At 32.2% G+C, this 23,805-nt stretch overlaps 1 protein-coding gene across 2 annotated transcripts in view; it reads right to left on the reverse strand.

Annotated features, from left to right (window-relative positions):
- Positions 1-23,546, reverse strand: part of LOC135121277 (forkhead box protein L2-like) — a 184,065-nt gene extending 160,519 nt beyond the window's left edge. For both annotated transcript variants that reach the window (XM_064045592.1, XM_064045601.1), the window contains exon 1: positions 23,123-23,546. In XM_064045592.1, the coding sequence (XP_063901662.1) occupies positions 23,123-23,191 (69 nt within the window). In that variant the 5' untranslated portion in view covers positions 23,192-23,546. The remainder of the gene's footprint in view (positions 1-23,122) is intronic.
- Positions 23,547-23,805: the final 259 nt, after the last annotated feature.

The raw sequence follows: 23,805 nt of genomic DNA on the forward strand, positions 1-23,805 counted from the left end.
AACTTCGCTTATTTGTTATCACCGTCATTTACATAGTTTATTTCCCACATCAAAATGTATTAAAAATGTTGGCATGAAATTGTTCCTGTAGTTAGTTCTAGTTCTTAATCGGCTGATGATGACAGGAGGGAGCTCTCGAAACATGTTCCGACATTAAATAAACTTTCATTTATATATAAAAAAAAAAACATGTAAACACAACAAATCGACTTGGTCAAGAAAACAGGTATCACTTAAGCCTGAATAGAAATAGCTGAAGCTACGCCGTCAAATGTCTAACACAGCTAACTGTTTTGCGGTGTGCCGAGCCATCACTGAATATAAGCCGCGCCGGTCAGTGGTAATTAGTGTCATTGGTCATTACTCATTACTCATTACTCATTACACAAGCTTTCTTAACACATTTACCTTTAAATCAGAACCTTATAGACTGCATTGATTTATTATCGAACTTACAGTGGCAGTCATAATGATGTTTGCGATCGGGTTGACATTTTTAAGATGTCATTCAAATAGATTAAATGAACACACACCAGGTCTGATTACAATTGATTACTCCTATAATTTATTTGTATATGCATATATTTCACGCCATACTTTTATGTTATATCTATATCTCATTGTTATTTATATACGTTCAATATATGTATATATCTATTTTCTTTTTAGTTAATCCCATACAGCCTTCTTGATCTGTTGTATTTTAAATATATTATTATTACTATTATGATTTTTAGACCCCCTCAATGCGGATACCAAAACGAAGTAATGAAACAACTTGTGAGATCCTACAATTATTATAGTATTTACCCCAGAAAATTTTCGAATTCTCCACAGTGGATCAAAATACAGATGGTTTTTACCTTTACAGTATCAAATCATTAAATTCGAAAGAAACATATGTTAAATTTGATTTGATATCACGAATTTCTTGAGAGAGAATAATAAATTAATTTGACTAATTTCAGTGTGAGACTAAACATAATATTGCACGAATTTCTGGGCAATGACGTCATTTCTGAGTGAAATAAATAATTCACATACTTAGTATTCGTTTCAAGATCTCTGTGTAAGTAACAATAAAAACTAAAATTAGTAAGATCGACTTTATCAGCAAAACAGTTACGTATTGTTTGCCACTGTAATAAATAATTAGGTTTTATTAAAGTGCTCTTTTCCATAAAGATAATTTTCTAAAATTAACACTCTTTTTGGGCCGAACGCATTGACCTTAGCTAGTAATTCTATTTTGTATGATTATAATTCCACGCTTAAAAACAAACCTTCCTGATAAGAAAAGTCATTCAAGTTGATTTTTATGGTAATCTAAAAACAGTGCTGAATTGAAAACAGATAAGAGAACACAAATTACAAAATCAGTTATGATTCAGTATTTTTTTTATTACAATTTTACGAAAAATATCATAAATACACATGTAATGGATATTAACAGAAAAACTAAAAGTTTAGCTTGACTTTCACGGTACATCTGGGTGGTTATACATAGATGCACATTTATGCATGAAAAAAATGTTCCACTGTCACAACAAAAAATCAGAACATTGAAGCCAAAAAGCAACAGCAAACGTCGTATTATTTATGCGTTGTGGGGAAACTTACGAGAACAGCTATCAAATTAATGATAGTAAAGTTCATAAGTTTATCTTAATTTTACTTAAGCGAAGAGATAAATTTTCGCTATATAGTTGCCTGCTAATCATTCCAACACATGTCGTTGTTGTCGTGGAAAAATCTAGGTATGTACGTGCACGCAGCATTGCGTATCATCAAAGCTTTTTTTTTTAATTAAATCGATCGGAAAAATTGCGTAAATTCGGAAGTACATTTCAAAACGCTCTTGATTGCTGACTAACTGCGCTAGTCGAATAATTTAGTTCGAGAAGTAACCACTAATCGAATCGCATACTATTTGAACTCTAAAGTTCAAGTTGAAAAAATAAAACAGTCTAGAATAACTATGCCAAAGTATTCTAAAAAGTCACACGAAAATACTGTACTAACGTACGTTTCTACAATGTTTATTGCAAGTTTAAAAATGCAACATTAAAGTTAGGGGAAATAATTTTTTCCGCATTCAAACAAACGACCGATTCTTCATAGCAGCACCATTCAACTTGTAATGGAGGTAACTTCATGCGATTTTTGTATAAAATAAAAATAAATAAAAAATGGGCAAGTGAAAAACGAATTTGAAATTTGAAAATATACCTTTGACAGATTTAAACTACGAAAACCCAAGTTATAGTTACATACAGAGATCTAGTGTTCATACTAAGAGTTGAAAGTTGCATATTAAAATAAAACAAGTTCAAAAGGAGCCGACGGTGAGCTACAAGTTCACTGTGGCACACGTAGCACAGAGGTGTATTTAGTTATAAATTTCGACTGTTCCGTTATAGTATGTAATCTGTCCAATTTCTGAGCTCAATTTCGCTAATAACTCTATTGTTGGGTTTTTATTTTTACAATAGTTCTGATAGATTGTACTCTTCAAATATGTTCACCTGATACATACAATGCTAATAAAAAAAAACAAAAAAAATAACGATTTGACCGCAAATTAATTCAACAGATATTGTAACAATTAATACACATAAAAGCAATAAACAAAAAAAAAGCACAACCCTTAAAAACACCAACATTAAACCACACTTGACCTCATAAGGCTAACGCATTATTCCACTCCTGATTCTGGATAGTTGCCGAATGTAACCGCGCAAAATACTTTTTGGAGGCAGTTTTTATAAGTACGAATACTGTATCTCTGCAAGGTACGCTTTATCCTCAAAAACAATTCTACTAACCGATAAAAATTGGTCTAACCTTGTAACAGCTTCCCACATCAGTGACGTACAGAAAATTTCAAAAATGTGATTGATTTTCATTTATTTTTTCTTCGTCTTTGATAACCCCTTTAAGTTAAAATAAAGATGTATGTGACGTTTTAAATTTCGACTTGATGTGTTCAAAAAACTCATTTTTTTCTATAAAAGCAGAAAACAAAAACGTATTTCAACGCAAAGTCGGACAGAATTTTTAATAAATTCACAGTTTAAACATTCTCAAAACGTTCACATTGACTCATATATTTTTTTTTTGTCAATTTACTTCTTCTTTACTATAAAACTACCTGACGTCCAACATCAATTTCACGATTTTAGCACATTCTAAATGTGCATAATTTGTTACTTTTATTACCTGTGACAACTTGAGTGAGCGACTATATGATTTATCAGAAATATCGCTTATCATGTTTTCATACATTTGCCACTCAAAACACTCATAATTCATAATATATTCAAGTGCAATAAATAAATGTAAGGTAAACACACCGAATTACGAAATTCATGCCCTCCAGTTGGCTAAGAAATGGTTACTTCATGTTTTCTCTACCACAACAAAGCGCATACCTTTCTTTATCTCTCCACCAAATATTATAAAGCAGACTTTAAAAATAAGCCTACTATGATTTTTTGTGAACTCTTCCATTGCTAAAAAATTTCAAGAAAATTGGAATAACGTGGCAACGTCGCATCGTATTTTCAAAAATAAATTGTCGTAAAGCCTAACAAAAGGACAACCTAAATTATTAAAAAAAATTAAATATAATCAGGTGTGCAAATTAAATAAAGCGTTATATGGTCTAAAACAGGCGTCAAGACGGTGGTTTGAACATTTTGACTCCATAATTAAAGCAAAAGGTTTTCAAAATTCAGCAGTCGATCATTGTCTTTACTACTTAAATAAAGGACACGTTAGTAAAAATATTTATATTGTATTATATGTGGATGATTTAATAATTGCCACACAGGATAAACACACAATGTTCTCCTGTAAAAAATATCTCATGACATGTTTTGAAATGAGAGATCTAAGTGAGGTTCGATTCTTTTTAGGAATTGAAATTAAAAGGGAAAACACTAGAATTTCTTTAAACCAAAAGTCCTACTTGAACAGTGTGTTACAAAAATTTAATATGAGTGACTGCAAGTCTACTAAAACGCCCTTGCCAGAAAAAATCGATTATGTAGGCTTAAATTCAGAAGAAGGTTATAACGCACCTTGTAAAAATCTGATTGGATGTTTAATGTACGCAATGGTTTGCACACGTCCTGATTTGTCATATGTAGTAAACATCTTAAGTCGATATCAAACAAAATAATCAAACTTTATGGCAATATTTAAAGAGGGTATTACGATATGTCAAAGGAACTCTTGATTTAGAATTAATATATACAAAAGGTGACATTAATAATATTTTAATTGGCTATGTGGATTCAGATTGGGGAAGCAATGACATTGACCGGAAAAGTACAAGTGGCTATCTTTACAAATTATTCACTACTTGTACTATAACCTGGAATACTAGAAAACAACAAACAGTTGCAGTTTCATCAACTGAAGCTGAATACATAGCATTATTTGAAAGTGTAAAAGAAGCTATGTGGCTTAAGTCTTTGTTAACTAGTATCGGTATAAGGGCTCTAAATCCAGTTGTCATTTTTGAAGACAACATCGGGTGCATAAACATTGCAAATAACCCCACAAATCACAAAAGGTCAAAACATATAAATATTAAATATCATTTTACGAGAGAGCAACTTGAAAAAGGCAACATAACCATTAAATATGTCTCCACAGGTGAACAACAAGCTGACATCTTCACCAAAGCGGTACCTGTTGCAAAATTTAAAGCAATGAGAAATAACATTGGCTTACAATAGGGACGCTTTTGTAGTTAAGAATAATTATCTTCAGCTATATACTTGGTAACAAAATCAAGATACCTGTATTTACTTCGTCGTTTCAATTTTTGAGTGGGAGTGTTGTAATTCAATATATTAATTAAGGCAAAAATTATTACGACTATATCCCATACATTCTCTGTTTAGCTTACTGTTAAGTATTTGTTTATAAAGGGCGATAAATGTAAGGCGCCCGAGAAACGCTGAGTACTTCAGTTTATATTTTATATATGCGTATTTGTGATCTTAAAAGTTAGTTCGTAATAAGCTTTTAAAACGAACGGATCGCATTTTTAATACACGCACTTTAAGGACAATTGTGTTTTAATTAACCCATTTCCTAGACACACCCTAAAACAGAACACTCTGTATAGTTAAAAATAATTTTACAGTATAGTCCTCAAGGAACCGTACAAGTCCGATCTTTGACTTTTTTTCTATTTATAATAATAATTAATGAGATATCAAGGAACGCGCGCATAGTGACTCACCCTGTATAAACCATTCACCCCCTTGCGATGCAACGTTGATGACGTTGTTCACACCTCTGCCAGGGTTTCTGAATTAGTACAATCACTTTACAATGATTCGCTCATGTGTTTTCTGCGCATGCTCGGTAAAATTGAATTGAAACAAATGAACACAGCGACATTTCGATTGCCGATTGACATTACATAATAAAAAATTGGTCTAAAGAGTTTAGACAGTACTTCCCTCGCTGTCGGAAACGTGACGACTGCAGGCTTATTATGTTTTTTTTTCGCAGTGGATTTGTAGTTCCTGAGTAAATCAATAAAATAAATTTACGCATTCATTAATTTTTTTGAGTCACCCTGTATATGCAAATTCAAAAAAAAAATCAATGGAGTGATAAATCACAAGTACAGACTCATCATATTTTGTACAGTTTAGATAGGATTTATTCGGCAAACTTTCGAGCTGACGTCATCAATTTTTTGGAGGGGATAAGCAAATGTATTTTGACTAAACATTTATTATGCTCTTTATAACCTTAAAACATCTTCAAGATTTCAAAGCATTCGGTTTTGTAGTTCCTGAGTAAATCAGTAAAATAAATTTACGCTTTTATTAATTTTTTTGAATCACCCTGTATATGCAAATCCAAAAAATATGAATGGAGTGATAGATCACAAGTACAGACTGATCATATTTTGTACATTTTAGATATGATTTATTCGGCAAATTTTCGAGCTGACGTCATCAAGTTTTTGGAGGGGATAAGCAAATATATTTTGACTAAACATTTATTATGCTCTTTATGACCTTAAAACATCTGCAAGATTTCAGAGCATTCGGTTTTGTAGTTCCTGATTAAATCAATAAAATATATTTACGCATTCATTAATTTTTTTGAGTCACCCTGTATATGCAAATCCAAAAAATATGAATGGAGTGATAGATCACAAGTACAGACTCATCATATTTTGTACATTTTAGATATGATTTATTCCACAAACTTTTGAGCTGACGTCATCAAGTTTTTGGAGGGGATAAGCAAATATTTTTTGACTAAAGATTTATGATGCTCTTTATAGCCTTAAAACATCTGCAACATTTCAAAGCATTCTGGTTAGCAGATTAAAAATTAAATTTCAAAATGTTGTTTTATAATTTTGATTTTTTTTCCAAAAATCTGGACGTTTCGGGTGAAAAGTCGATTCAGAGTTGTAAACTACATATGTAGGACTATGTTATTTTATACAATTGAAAACCCATTTACTATGTACAATTTTGAAGTGACGTCATCGCATTAGTGGTGGGGATGATTAGACAAATTTTGGTTAGCGTTTTACCATCTACATGATATTCTTAATATAAGTACAAAATTTCACAATAATCGGTCGAGTACTTTCGGAGATTATCTGTCTAATAAAATCCGGGACAACAGACGGACAGACGGACGGACAGACGGACGGACAGACGGACGGACAGACGGACGGACAGACGGACGGACAGACGGACGGACAGACGGACGGACAGACGGACGGACAGACGGACGGACAGACGGACGGACAGACGGACGGACAGACAGACGGAAATGGGAGACCTATTTCTTCGTCTTCTAGGGGTCATGAAAGATCGAGAAAACGTAAAAGTAGAGAGTCGGCCGACGGACTCGATTACAATACTTCCTTTGCTTACGCTCGGGAAGTAATAATACGAAACCAAATACCGCGATCAGTTTCGGAGGTTTTCAGATTAATAAATCGTAGGTAAAAACCATTTTTTTGAGCTTTTTTCAATTTTTTACATATGAAAATATCAAATCAATTAGGTACATCATTGTAAAATTACAAAAAGTATCTAAAATTATCTTCTCTCACCACTAAAACATTTCAAATATAAAAATCTAATTTCTTAAATAAACTTGAATTCATTAATCTTATTGTTACGAAATAGACTAATACGCCGCCCCAGTACGACGCCTGAGTTTTCTACTATGCCTGAGTTTTCTACTATGAGTAGTGATGAGCGACTAAAGAAAAGTCTGGAGGCGGAAGTCGCGATGGGCACTGCCTCGATCGCGAAATATTCAAACAGAAACCACGGCCGGGAACGGCAGGTCGAGTCCAGTCAATGAGAGAATATGAGTCTAATCAAATCCATTCCAATCGTACCTGTAGGTACATAATCGCTGTATAGTTATATAGTTATAAGGGTAGATTTATTAAACCATGAGTAAAGGTACTGTTATGCTGTGGTACATGTTTTAAGCGAAATTTTCTCAACATTTTTTCATGACGTATCTAAATTTTCACATAATTCAAGCTAAAAATGTTTTATTTTTATTGTAGAAAACTATCTTCAATCTCTTTCTGTTTTCCTCGTGTTTACAATTCATTTATAGCAATGCTTACCACACTGAAACGAGCAAACCACACTGAAACGAGCAAAACTTACGCATATTTTAGATGAGATCCCTACTTTTTTTTTCAGAAATTTCCTTGAAACGAATAAAAATCGAAAATATTAAGAAAAAAAGTACTGATCTCAACAACATAGATTTTCAAGTTACTCAACACTGACTCATTATTCTTAATCAGCAATTCCCTACCCGATGCATAAATAAACATGATCATCTTACAAATATTTTCACGCAATAATTTATATAATTTTACACTGATATTATATTATTATCGATATAAATCCACCAATGATCAGAAAATGTTCCTATCCACATTCTATATAAATCCCAGATGCAATTTTGTAACTGAAATAATTCTACACAAAATATTTTCTTTAGCTTACGCTGGAGGAGTACTTACAACTGAAAGAAGTTCCTTAATAAAGTGATAAAATTTTGTGTCGTGCATAAATTGAAAGAAATTCGTTAAAAATTTGCGAAATAAATACCTCATCAGCAAATTTGAAATTTTTAGTTACACACTATTGAAGTTAACGACGTCATCGATATATATTTTTAAAGGTACACCTATTTACAGCAATAAGAAGATATTGAGTTAAAATTACTCTATTAAAAAGCCTTTCTGGGACATTGTCTGTTTGCTTTACCTTAAAGGGTTTGCAGTTATAAGGCTACTTATACCCTCTACCCCGTACAACCCCTTATAACCTTTTGAATTACTGAAATTGTACAATAAATTAAATTTGTCCGTTATAGTGATAACGAAAATCTTGCAAATAATTATATTTTACTCAAGGATTAATTGCCGTCTGTAACTATACTGAGTGACAAAGGTAAAAGAACATCATGAAGGAATGATAATTTTGTAATGAAATTTATATATAGGCAAAGGGTTATTCAAATAAGAACTGATTAGAATTTGAAGGGTATCGGTCCAGTAATTTTAACCAAAAAAATGTTTTTCTTGTATGCTGAACAAAAAGTTATCGTTGTATGTATAGCTCATTTGATCATTTCCGGCACGGTATTGTGTTTGACGTGTTTGTCGCAAGGCCAAGACCCTAGAGTAAGTCGCCGTCTAAATTTTAGCCAACTCTGCGACTCTGAAAGAGGCCGAATAGAGGGATTATCGTTTCGCTAAATTGTTGCCCGATTAATCAGGACCTTATCATCTGTGGTAAACTGTTATCAGGTTCGGTGCCAAGAAGGAGCAGCACAACGAGCGCGTCCTTCACAAGCAACAAACAGCACGGCACGAGCGGCATCTAAGAAATCTTTTAACTCTGAGGGGCCATTTTTCGACTACATGTTCGATTGCAGACAAATGGTTTACAGAGGAAAGAAGACTGATAACAACCAAGGCCATCAACAACCATGAAAAGTCTTTCAGACTCATATCGTACCGGCTACAGTTTGGTGTTACCACTCACCGCTGCTCACAAACACAAACACTAATAAGAGTGGTGTCAAGAAAGGTTAAGCTGTAATGCAAACTGGCATCGGGTCGTCTTTACTGACGAATCCTGATTTGGTTTGGGCATGAGCGATGGTCGGATAAGGGTAAGGAGAAGGCGTGGAAAACGACGACATCAATTTTTCGTGGAACGACCTGTTAGGATTATGGTGTGGGGGGCGATTGGATACGGCAGTGGATCACTCTGATACGCAATACGTCGTGGACAATGTAGAGGCCCTTCTTCTTCCATATCTTCACGTCCTGCAAAACGCTGTTTTTCAACAAGACAATGCCCGACAACGCATAATGTACTAGGGTCATTCTAGACCATGTTGAAGAAGTTAAAGTCAATCTTGATCCTTGCCATCCAAAATCTTCTGGCATATCCCTAACCGAAAATGTTTGGGATTTGATAGGCAGGAAGCTACCCAATTTACCCCGCCGTTCAGAGTCTTTGGAAGAATTTCGGCACCAAGTAAGTATACGTGGTATACGATGAAATACCCCAGAATGGTGTTCATGTTATCATTGGGTCAATGTCTTGACGTGTCAGGGAATGTAATTGTACTTCTTGTACAGTGCACAAGAAAAAAATTACTGAACCGATAACATTGAAATTTTAATAAATTTCTTATTTTGACAATCCTTATCCTGTGTATAAAATTTCATTACAAAATCACGATTCCTTTTTGGTGTTCTTTACTTTTATCACTTAGTATATTTTTGCTTTATACAATTTGTTATTTTGCTATTTAATAATAAAAGTTCAATCATCGGATCAAATTAATACATACAATAATTAAGCATCTCAAGTACTACAAGAATTGGTAAGTTATCTCTAGAATGTTTTTTTTCGCATTTCAAAACCCGCCAAAGAAATAGAGCGTACAATGAAACTTTATTCATAAAAGTGTACAGAGTGAAAAGGGAAATTACTTTTTTACCCAACCTTATTTATTTATTTACTTATTTTTTTTTTAGATTTACCAATAATTTACCAATACATATGTCAAATTTTGATATAAATAGATGAAACTCACTTTTAAGTTATCGGTGATATCGGATTAATTACAGTTATTTCCGAGTCAGAAGGGCCCGTGTCTATAGGTGAATCGGTTTTATCAACAATTACGTAGTCTGCAAAAATGCAAAGGGGGTGTGAACCATCAATTCCCAAGACTACCAGACGCAACCTGCCAAGTTGATGATATTTATTGACCGTAAGTCCGTGTTTTTTTAATTACTTGACAATCAACAAGTTCAACATTATCAATATTATTATTATCTGACTATGTCCGATTTGCTTAACAATTATTTCTTCAATGAGCTCGGTCCAAAAGATGTAATCAGAACGGTCTTAATTGTCTGATGGTATGTACAGTATGTGCAATGCACACCAATGATTTGATACAACCCTGTAACTTTTTTATTCCTAAAGATATACTTCTTTGAGCAAATTTGCATCACTTTAAAAGATCTATGTAATGGCAACCTCACATTTTTATTATCACTTCCGGTTGAACCGAAAATGACGTCAACTTTATTTTTTTTAAGGAACACAGCTATATTTTTTCATAAATCGAAAGATTGATTTTTTCAAAAAGATAAAAAGCAACCAATATTCTAAAATCAATATGTACTTAAAAAGTTATTCAATAAAATAGACGAGAAATTCATATTTATTGATGACAATCCAGTAGCTTCAAAAATTGACACTCATGTCATTTATTCAGCTAAGTGATATTTTAACATGATACACATCTGCTCAAAGAACTATAGGTTTATCTTTAAAAATAAAAAAGTTACAGAGGTGTTATGATAAGAATTGAATGCAAAAATATAACCGGTTATAGAACTCATGATTAGCGTAAACTTTTCGATGCATCACTTTGTTGGAAACTCTATTATTTAAGAATTATAATTGAAAATACATGGACTATGAAAAAATAAAAACCATCCGCGTTTCTCAAAAACGCATGCTTGTATCAGGTAATAAGGTCGTCGTTCACATGTGTTAATGAAAAAAGCAACAATAAATTCAAGAAAACCCAATTTATTGCTCAAATGCCTCATTTAATAACAACAAAATAAATACATATTGATCAATGATCACTGTAGTAGCGTGCGTTGGCACAATAAAAACATTATATCGGATGGAATTACAGAGAGTTTTTGCAAACTTACAGTTTCGGCCACAAAATCTTGGACAGTTCTGTCCACGGTTGTAGAATAGATAGGTTTGTACACTAATGGCTTGGGATGGCGACGCTTCTTTTCGATCCCTATATCCATGGAAAGGACACATACAGCTAGCGCCTCTACCTTGTCGAGCGGAAATCATTCTAATTATTTTGGGGATTTTCGTTTACATTGCTTTATGAACAATACAAAATTTGTAAATGACATTTGATCGGAGTCGATAAGTAGGATTTCTTTTATTAATTACATCGGTTATAGACAGATGCCTATAGAGTTCTGTGTCCCTAAAACGTCAAAAACCAGGCGACGCGATCGACAATTGGCGTCGCTAACCAGGGATATGCAAATGTATGCTAGTGTATCAACCTATCTATTCTACAACCGTGGTTCTGTCCTTTCGGTGACATAAGCTCTAAAACAGTGTTTACATACTTATAACCTCAAATTTAGCATGTTGTCATTTTGACGTAGACTGAAATGGGAATGATGACGTACGTCATAATTTATTTTTTTAAATTGTCAATCATTATGACAATAAAGCATACACTACATCGTGTTTTTTTTTAATGTCAGAAAAATACTGCCCAAGATTTTCTGGCCGAAACTGTAACACTCGACAAATGATTTCAATTCAACGATAACAATAAATCAACAAATACGTAGATGTTATACGGCAAAGTTTCATATATTGATGAATTCTACTACCAATTTAATTTTTTGCATTAAATTCCGTAACAGACTGTATAGTATATTATACTGGAACGTACAATTACGCGAAGGAAAAAGGGCTCGCCAGTTACCATCCCAGGCTTACTAGAAGAATACCAAAACACCAGAAAAAAAAGGCGCACGAGGTGCCCACTCTGATTAATAACCAGTCTTTTGACCACGGACATCAAGAGAAAATGGTGTGCAAGATGTCCGACTAACAACTTTGTCCACGACAACCGCAATATAATTTCTCCACTCCCGCGACATCGGGTTATTTGCTACAGCATATACAAATGTAGTACCAGATTGTGCAATGGCAAGGGGAAAAAAGGCCCGCCTCCACCTACCCATGCAATTACACCGAGTTGCCAGTTAAGTAACATATGTATATAGTTAGGAAGGCTGCCCGCCGTGGTAATTCTAGATTTATTTTATTAGATCAAAATCTCGCTCACATCATCAAACCCTTTAGAACCGCTAACTCAATATTCATAGCAGAATATTTTTCACTAATTCGGCACTTCTTACCGTTTTTACAATTTTAGTGGTTGTCTCACTTTTTAGTAAATACCTCATAAAAGAAAAACCCAACATAACTGAAACCTGTCACTTGCTCTTGGTTAGACAATACCAAGTTGAGGCATGTATAGCATTTTCGGCCAACTGCCATAAGCTCACTCATTCACTTGTAAAACCGAACGTGCCCAAGGGTATCCCTTTGTCGCCAATTATTACTCGTCAGAAAGAAAATATCTTCCCTGTTTATGAAGTATTTTGGGTTGTCAAATTTTGTTTTAAAGGCTCTCTAAATTTATTATGCTATAAAAGAGTGACTACTAATTACTTTAGAGATATTCTATTCGGGAAAACACTGTTAACTTTATTAAACAACTTGTACCAGGTATAATGGATTAAGCTTATGACCCTATTATGATGTCCTAAAAGTCAAGTCAATTTTCCAGGTAGTTTTACTCTCTTATTTTGAAAGCAGCTAACTTATGTTTATAGTTTGATTTGAATGAGTTTGTCTTCTCAAAACAGAGGACTAAAATTATTATTAATTAAACCACAATCGAACAAAATGTTCTGAGTATTATAATTCTTATTTTATCATTATTATATAAAGACGTGCGTATTCTTCACATTTTGCAGAAAATGGGGTAACTCGTTTTTAATTTGACCAATAAAAAATTTGTGACGACGTCATCAATATGGACAACACAGCACAAAAGAAAAGTAGTCACAGCGTATTACCAGTGCAAGAAAAAACAAGGACACGTATATCAATTTGGATTGGTGCAGTGTAATACTAAAAATAACAGTATTGTATTCCCAGGATTTTATGAGAAAACGGAGTGAGCCGTTCCTGATTTAATCAATTGACTCATTCATTAATTGACTCACAAGTAAAAACTCATCATATTTTGCACATTGTGGGTAGAATTTATCCGGCAAAATTTTGAGATGACGTCAACAATTTTTTGGGGGGAATAAACAGATATGTTTTGTTTTGATTAACAATTTACCAGGCTTATAGCAATAACTCTGACACGTCTGCAAAATTTCAAGTATTGATTATTCAATAAAATAAGTTGACTGATTTATTAATTTTTTTGAGTCATCCTGTATACGCAAATCTAAAAAATATGAATGCAATGATAAATTAAAAGTATAGACTGATCATATTTTGCAATTTTGGATAGAATTTATTCAGTAAAATTTTGAAATGACGTCATCAATTTTTTGGGGTTGATAAACAGATAGATTTTGATTAAAAAGTTACCATGCTTACAATAACTTCAAAACGTCTACAGGATTTAGTTTTGTTTTTTTTTTATTCAGTGTTGCAATTCTTGATTTAATCAATAAAATAAATCGACTCAGTCATTAATTCTTTTGAGTCATCCCGTATAAACAAATCTAAAAAATATTAACGCAGTGATAAATCACAAGTACTTTGCACATTTAGCAAAATTTTGAAGTGGCCTCAACAATTTTTTATGGGGGATGAACAAATACGTTTTGATCAAAAATTTACCATGCTTATGATAACTGTAAAACATCTCCAAGATTTCAAAGCATGCGATTTTGTAGTTCCTGATTAAATAAATAAAATAAATTCACGCATTCATTAATTTTTTTTGAGTCACCCTGTATATGCAAATCCAAAGAATATGAATGGATTCATAAATCGCAAGTACAAAGTCATCATATTTTGTACAATTTAGGTAGGATTTTATAGGAAATGATTACGTTGCATGTTTAAATTTATAAATAACATATGTTCTTCAAAATCCATACTTAATTTCATGTCAAAATTTAATAATCACTGAGATATTAATTCCAAAAACTCAATTTGTTTTGGCACGAAATGTGATATTAAAATTCGTTTAATTGAATTGACGTTTTCTGTCCCAAATTGCACATATTTTTGCCTGATTTGGGGTTTACCGTATTCTTTGTTACATAAAAGAAAGATTGACACACAAAAGCCGTTGTGTTAAGCTTCATTATTACAATTTTAAGTCGTGTGAATTTTGTGACATATTTTGACCAAGAATTGCAATGATAATGTAATTTCATTGCTGCTACGTGAAATTTTGCAAATGAACATTTGAGACTTTGTGTTATTATTGTAAAAGATGGGAAATTTATTGTGATATAGTGGATGTGTCCCATAACTTCAAATTCAAGATGTCTGTAAAAAATACAAGTGTGATAGATACAGGTCATTCCGCAAGGGTGTCAGGAACATGTCCACCATAACCAGCGTAATAATCTAATAATGAATATTTTTGTATGGAATTTAAGTTATTTCGACAGGACACACTTTTGAGATGTCATGAGATTGATTAGGAGATTGGGCAAATTTTGGTTATTTATACAATTTAAAATCCATTTACTATGTACAATTTTGAAATGACGTCATCACATTATTGGTAGGGATCATTAGACAAACTTTGGTAAGCGTTTTACCATCTACATGATGATCCTAATATAAATAAATACAAAATTTGACAACAATCAGCCTACTACTTTCGGAGATTATCTGTCTAATAAAAATCGGGACGGCAAACAGGCGGACAGACGGGCAGACAGACAGACGTAAATGGGGAGACACATTTCTTCGTACTCTAGGGGTCATGAAAGGTCGAGCATAATGGTTTTATACCGCTTCCTAGTACTTGATGTCCTAAAAATAAAGTTCTTTGGGACAAATTTCTTCTGGTTATTACACTAATAGAATATAAGTGAGAAAACTTAAACTCTATCCGTAAAACCATAAAGTTAGAACCTGCGTCGCAGCTTCATATTCGTCAAACACTTAACAAAACCGTCTACGAGTAACTCCCGCTCTGTAATAAATTTAACCGAGATATGTGTAAAGATCATGTTGTCAGTGTTATCAATTATCATCAAGATTAACTTGTATCTACAAGTAAGAAGTCGAGTTTCAATATTATGAAATTATTTAATTAACTAGGCGAGTCCAAAATTATTCTTCTGCACATATCCCTGAAATTTGTCTAATTTCGAAATAACCCATATTTTTATAAACTGACGAAGATCTGTGTTAATAGATGGTTATTCGAGTGCATTACTGGCTTAAATGACACTACTAGACTATCACATTAAATCAATATAAAGAAAGCAGTGTGTGATTAAAACTTTTTTGCTAACATTTCCATGAAATAAACATGTGTGTAGAAGGTCCGGTCGATTTTGTAAGCAAAGAGACTTGATCATAAAGAGAAAAAGTAATTTAACAAAATGAGTTGATATTTTATTTGTTACAACTTCATGGCAATACAACTTTTTATGAAAACGGCGGCAGTATATAGCACCAATTTCATTTGAATGAATTTGTCAATTGTTAAAACATCAACTTTAAAATTATTATGAAAAGCAGAAAATAATACGTATCGAAAGTAAAAATCCCACCAACTTGATAAAGAAGTGATATCAGTTGTGAAACTCTGTCAAATTAATAATAATATTGGTAATAATACATGTACAGAATTTTGTTTATACTGCGAAAAGCACTCGTATCTGCATAATACCACAAACTAATGACATTTACAAAATTCAGATTCAGTATTTTTGCTAAATTAGTTTTTTTTTTGTTTGACTAAAATGTGACAAAAAGTAGTAGATTATTAGGTGGCTTTAAAATATTAACTCAAAAATTAGAAACCAAAGAAAATTCACTTAATTGGAACATTAGCATGCCTCTATATTAATTAAAGCTGAAGTTTCAAAATTGTTTAGCAGCATTGATTGTTGTGTCATGTTTTTACTTCCCGAGCGTAAGCAAAGGAAGTATTGTAATCGAGTCCGTCGGCCGACTCTCTACTTTTACGTTTTCTCGATATTTCATGACCCCTAGAAGACGAAGAAATAGGTCTCCCATTTCCGTCTGTCTGTCCGTCTGTCCGTCTGTCCGTCTGTCCGTCTGCCCCCGGATTTTTATTAGACAGATAATCTCCGAAAGTACTCGACCGATTGTTGTGAAATTTTGTACTTATATTAAGAATATCATGTAGATGGTAAAACGCTAACCAAAATTTGTCTAATCATCCCCACCACTAATGCGATGACGTCACTTCAAAATTGTACATACACATGTAGTTTACAACTCCGAATCGACTTTTCACCCGAAACGTCCAGATTTTTGGAAAAAAAATCAAAATTATAAAACAACATTTTGAAATTTAATTTTTAATCTGCTAACCAGAATGCTTTGAAATGTTGCAGATGTTTTAAGGCTATAAAGAGCATCATAAATCTTTAGTCAAAAAATATTTGCTTACCCCCTCCAAAAACTTGATGACGTCAGCTCAAAAGTTTGTGGAATAAATCATATCTAAAATGTACAAAATATGATGAGTCTGTACTTGTGATCTATCACTCCATTCATATTTTTTGGATTTGCATATACAGGGTGACTCAAAAAAATTAATGAATGCGTAAATATATTTTATTGATTTAATCAGGAACTACAAAACCGAATGCTCTGAAATCTTGCAGATGTTTTAAGGTCATAAAGAGCATAATAAATGTTTAGTCAAAATATATTTGCTTATCCCCTCCAAAAACTTGATGACGTCAGCTCGAAAGTTTGCCGAATAAATCATATCTAAAATGTACAAAATATGATGAGCCTGTACTTGTCATTTATCACTCCATTCATATTTTTTGGATTTGCATATACAGAGTGACTCAAAAAAATTAATGAATGCGTAAATATATTTTATTGATTTAATCAGGAACTACAAAACGGAATGCTCTGACATCTTGCAGATGTTTGAAGGTTATAAAGAGCATAATAAATGTTTAGTCAAAATATATTTGCTTATCCCCTCCAAAAACTTGATGACGTCAGCTCGAAAATTTGCCGAATAAATCATATCTAAAATGTACAAAATATGATCAGTCTTTACTTGTGATCTATCACTCCATTCATATTTTTTGGATTTGCATATACAGGGTGATTCAAGAAAATAAATGAAAGCGTAAATTTATTTTACTGATTTACTCAGGAACTACAAAACCGAATGCTTCGAAATCTTGAAGATATTTTAAAATTATCATAAGCATGGTAAATTTTTGATCAAAATGTATTTGGTCGTCCCCCCTAAAAAATTTATGACGTCACCACAAAATTTTGCTGAATAAATCCTATCTAAAATGTACAAAATATGTTGAGTCTCTTCTTGTGATTTATCATTCCATTCAAATTTTTTCGATTTGCATATACAGGGTGACTCAAAAAAATTAATGAATGCGTAAATTAATTTTATTGATTTAATCAGGAACTACAAAACCGAATGCTTTGAAATCTTGCAGATGTTTTAAGGTTATAAAGAGCATAATAAATTTTTAGTCAAAATATATTTGGTTATCTTCTACAAAAAACTGATGACGTCAGCTCAAAAGTTTGCCGAATAAATCGTATCTAAAATGTACAAAATATGATGAGTTTGTACTTGTGATTTATCATTCCATTCATATTTTTGGATTTGCATATGCAGGGTGACTCAAAAAAATTAATGAAGGCGTGAATTTATTTTATCGATTTAATCAGGAATTACAAAACCGAATGCTTTGAAATCTTGGGAATATTTTAATGTTATTATAAGCATGGTAAACTTTTGTTCAAAATGTATTTGTTCATCCCTCCTAAAAAAATTGATGACGTCACCCTTAAATTTTGCTGAATAAATCCTATCTAAAATGCAAAAAATATGATGAGTTTGTACTTGTGATTTATCATTCCATTCATATTTTTTAGATTTTCTTAAGAGGTGGTTCAAAAAAATTAATGAAGTCAATTTATTTTATTGATTAAATTAAAGGCAACACTTATTATTAGTATTACACCCCAACCAACCCAATTTGGTAGACACAAAATTTGTTAAAGGAAAAACTCGGTTGAAACATAAGGGTAGCATCGCTTATTTACATCGACTTTAACATTACAGACCTGCATTTGTTTTATGCGATCACTTGATTCCGCGAATGTGAAATAGACATGTTTATAATCAACCAATTGTGAATTTCACCGTCAAGAATTAAAATAAAACCCAATGTTTTATATAATAAGCGGAAGTCGAAGCAATAAAACCGATGGTCGTTTTGTTTACAGTTTCTCTGTTTGACTTTCACGTATGCTGTTACGCTTGTCATCTTAAATTAAGAATGTTTATACATAAACGATTTTCAGTTGCCGTATACGCGAGTAAATTGTTTCGTTATTTTATTGATTATAAAAAATCAATATTCCAAACGACCCAATTCATTTTCCCGAAAATTTGGGAATACAATAATTTTATTCTTAGTATTACACTACATCTATCCCAACTGATATACGTGTCCTTGCAAAAATGTTGATGACGTCATTGCAAATTTTTTTAAAATTCCCACTACAAAAATGTAATGAGAAAAAAACACAATAGCCATGCAGTCGTCAAGTTTCCGACAGCGAGGGAAGTACTGTCTAAACTCTTTAGACCAATTTTTTACAAAAAGGTTTCATTACATAACAGGGTACGTTATTTTATATTTCCCTATTTGCATCTATTCTCGTGTAAATTGAAACTCTAATCCACTACGCAATTACCATTACAATTAAAGCAAAATTGACCACCTTCTTAATAAGAGACATACGTTTGTTGATACCGTGTGTATCATCTACGTGCGTTGCAAGAAAAAAAACTCTTCGTGTTCAATATTTTCAGGTGGTCTACTGCAAAGTTAACAATATTGATAACACAAATTGCTTATTGTTACCCAGGTTCTACATAATTGTGATCCAGTTATTGTTTAAATGATTTTTTACTTGCATTAAAGGTAAAATAGGAAAAGAAGCACATATCTGTCATTTCGTTCAATGCAAAATGTTCCAGTTTTTTCTCATTTTTTTCAATCATCATATTTTCATCTCATCCACTGTCACTTCAATTTTTTGTGTATTTTATTTAATTACCCTAACTTGGTAAGACCTATCTGGTAATACATATTTAACAAGTATAATTCATTCTATAACCGTAATTATGTTGTTTTGTTTGAATGCACACTCCAATTCCAGATTTTCATTAATTACTTTTTATTAACCGAAACACAATTAACTCGGCATTATTATATTTTTATGTGCTGATACCAAATAGTAGCCCATTGAAATATACAAGAACAATGCAGAAATTATTTGAAAAATTAAATGCTAATTACAAAGACCGAACTCGTAAGAGTGTTAACAAATCCAATAAACAATGAAATAATTTTTGTAAGTATCACACAAACATAACGTAAACTTACAGGAAACAACAGAGTAGGTATTTACGTATCCTTATTTGCTCTATTTTGATACATATGAGGGAGAAAGTAAAATGTGGCGTTATTTCGTGGTGGTCAAAGTCATAAATACTTTGTTGACATAACTTTTATAACACACTAGTTAATTTATTCAACTTTGGAAATAAAATGATTTTGTAGACTAACCTGACAATATTTCATCTTAAACGAATGATTTGTACCGTTTACTTTACAAGATCTGAAAGTTGAAAAAATTAGTATTTAAGCATATTTTTAAAAATAAATACCTGCATTTAAAAATTCCCTCATAAGAATATGTTAATGGAACATACTGAAAATACTGACTTCCATGATTTCTTAACAAAATAAGTACTTCCGTAAATGTAAGACACGGTTTTTAGTCAGGAACGTCTGTAAATAAAACGATAAGACTACTAAAAATGCTATAAAATAAGGATATACCCAAAACTATTTTTTTTAACTGCATATATACCGTTTATATAAAAAGTAAGAATGTTTCTAGTCCTACATATTTTATTATATATAACTATGTCGGTAACACTAACAACGTTATGTAGGTACGTCAAAATTTTTTGGGGAATTAGAACCAACATGTTTCGTTTTTAACCTTCTGTATCGATAAATCGACTAAAATAATGACATTTTACTAAAACACTACATAACAATACGATACTTCAGAGTGATGAATAATATAATTTGATTAATATGTTGCAATCCTTAATTTAGTATATTTAATGTTATAGTATCTATATCAACAAGGTCTCCAACAAGGTTTTTGGTCACACTATACGACTAAAATTAAGGTTACTATATAGACTATATAATGTTAAACTAAATCTGCATTTAAAATAAAAATTTACTTAGTTAACAATAGTTTGAGATGATATATCATCAACTTCCTGAAGCGAATCGGCAAATAAATGTTGGTTAATGTTTTACTGTCTTCAGAATTGCGGTAGTTTTCAACAAGTTTAGCAAAATCAGCAACAACCAACATCTACACCTATATTATCGTATTCGACAGGTTGTCAATAAATGAAATCCAACAGTCCAACACCCGTTAAAATGACCACATTATCATCCTTGCCTTCCTTACCTGCTGATGATGAAGTAAAAACAAAACAATTCGGTCAAAAAATTAGAAAACGGTCTTAATCATCAGTAAGTCTACATAATTTTCTGGATGGATGGAAAAAATAATTTTGACAATGTGGTTAATCGGACGAAAAAACTTGTGGCTTAATATTGTCATAGTTCTGTTCAACGTCAAATAATGTTATATCAAGGACAAGGAAAGACTTATTGCTGGTGTAAAATGGACACTAATACAAACTTCCAAACAAGTCGAGGACAATTTTAGTTTATTTTCTATAAACTTCATGAGTTATAGACTTCCATCCTTATTAAATTTGATTTGGAAGTGAAATATATTCTACGTGATGCATTAAATAACATTCTTAAAAACGGTTAATATTGGTTCCAAATTCTGTTATTACATTTTTGAAATTCCATGTATCAAAATTTCTTGAAAATTAACCTAAAAAGCACGATACTGAAAATTCAACTAAACTGACGAGGAAGGAGAGGACAGTGTTTATATAAACGTTCTTGGCCACACTAGAGTCTGCCCAAGTCTTTCCTTGTATATACATGTAAGTATATACATATTTTCGAACAGGGCAAGATAACCTTGGTAATAATGTTATATTTTCTCGGTGTTTCACAGTCCTTTGATTATGAAAAATAGGTCTATCGCTGCCGTCTGTTTGCCGTCTGGCAATTGTTCGAGATCTGTTAAGATACGCAATCTTTAAAACTACTGGATAGAATCCTACAATGTAAGTATGGGTATAACGTAGGATTACTTGTATCGTAAAACAGTAAACAAAATCTAGTAAATTTTATTTTAAGTGTATCAAATAATGTGCAAATATACCTGTCGTTTGCTAGTCCACACTTTATAAATTTTACAGTTTATTTTAGAATTACAGAACCATTAGCCTTGGGATTTCGCAGCCGCTTGATGGGTACTGTGAACATGGTAAATCAATCTTTTATCGCTTCCAAAAATGTAACGTCACTTCAAAACTTCCCAAATTAAATCTTGCTTTAAACTTAAAATTGAATTTGCACAATAAGATTTTATATATAATTTACCTAAGAAAGTCTACTCATACCCAACATATTGTGCTTTAGCGGCGAGGCGAAGATCAGTGTATATAACTGTAGACTAATTTTGAGTTATTTCAAAGAGAGTATTAACAAAAATTATTCAAACTAACTAACAGAAAGTATGCTGGATAGATAAATATATATATATATTTTTTATTTTAGCACTACATTATCTACGTTACTGGTTTTAATAAATGCGAATAAAATAATCCCGACAAAATCTGTTATTGAAGTTCCGGTGTATTTAAAAAAAATATAAAACTGAAACTTGAAAATACTGCATGTAACGGGTAAACAAGTAAAACAATGTTTAGGGTATTTATATGTACAGAAATTAGAAAACCACCACCTGTTGATCTATTAGGTTGAAAAAATAAAAAGGGTACCCGACCATTACAGTGAAAAACATAACATGTATCCATTTTAAAAATTAGTAAAATACGTACTTTTAAATAAAATAAAAATAAAAACCTACAAAAAAGTACACTGTTAATGTGTTCGACCAAATAGTTAAACTTTTAATTTATATCTGACACATACTAATCATTTTTGGTAGATACACTCTGCAACATACCCATCTATTCTGGTATGTAATAGGATGTTTATCATGTTGACCATTTGTGTTTTGAGAATATAATGAGTCTGCTGCTTGATTTATAATTATGAACAAACCTTAAGAAAGCCTTACGGTTGAACAATTTATAATTCGAAAAATTCATTTTTGTATATTTTAAATGAAGTAATTACACACTATAAATACACGTGTTATGTACATAATTTATAGTGAAATTTCAAGCCGAATCGTCGGATACGCTCGAAGAATTGCACATAGTATCTAACCACTTCCTTAAAATGTACATCAATTTAAAATGCTTATTAAAAACACTTACAAATAAATTATTCGTTACGAATGCTCCACGAGAGTTTCATCTTTGCAATACGCCAATCATAAAATTAGCAACTAAGTACCACAAAATGCCGGATGCTTACTCTCAACATACTATGTATGCATTTTTTGGTTGAACTACATCATTTTTGCAAATTTATTGATATACTTAATTATAAATACCTATAGAGGAAATTTTATTTGTTACTTACGGTTGACATAATATGTGCAGAATGCATTGGCCGCCCTGCAAAATTCAGCGCTTCTGGTAATTCATTCATGGTTGATGAAACGGGGATCCGATCAACAAAAATTCACAGTTCAGCACCACAACACCAACATAATAATTGCAGCAGTGTTTATTTATTTACAATAACTATTTTAAACAAACACGATAAAACAAACTTAAATAAAAAAATTAAATCCAGATCATTTACACTACGAACACCATAATAAATCCACGCCTGTTTTTCACTACACAATAATCAAACACAGTTGAGAATCAACAAGTTCTGGCTCCTCACGTTTCTGATTGGCATTAAACGGCTTATATTTAGTATGTTGATTTATCTGTGTTTAAACAATGCGTAAAACGATAACCGACGGATACTTTTCAGATCTTACTCACACATAAGTTTCACACCACACTGAGTGGAGTAGGGATAACCTGGTTTATTCAGGGGCTTGACGAACTCCCCACTCCTAAACACAGGCACCGCCTTTGTTCAGCCTGTGGTATCTCTCTCAGGAAACTGAGACGTAGGAAGACCCTACTTCATTGGTGTTTTGATCATCTTTATTATAGAGACTTTACCCATTGATTTATATACTGAAAGGGGCAGATGTGCAACTCTTATCCATGAAGAACCACATGTATGCAAAGTATTTCATCATT

Source organism: Zophobas morio, unplaced genomic scaffold, assembly GCF_036711695.1.
Source record: "Zophobas morio isolate AGI-343-1 ecotype UQ-CSIRO unplaced genomic scaffold, CSIRO_AGI_Zmor_V1 ptg000005l, whole genome shotgun sequence".
NCBI lineage: Eukaryota > Metazoa > Arthropoda > Insecta > Coleoptera > Tenebrionidae > Zophobas > Zophobas morio.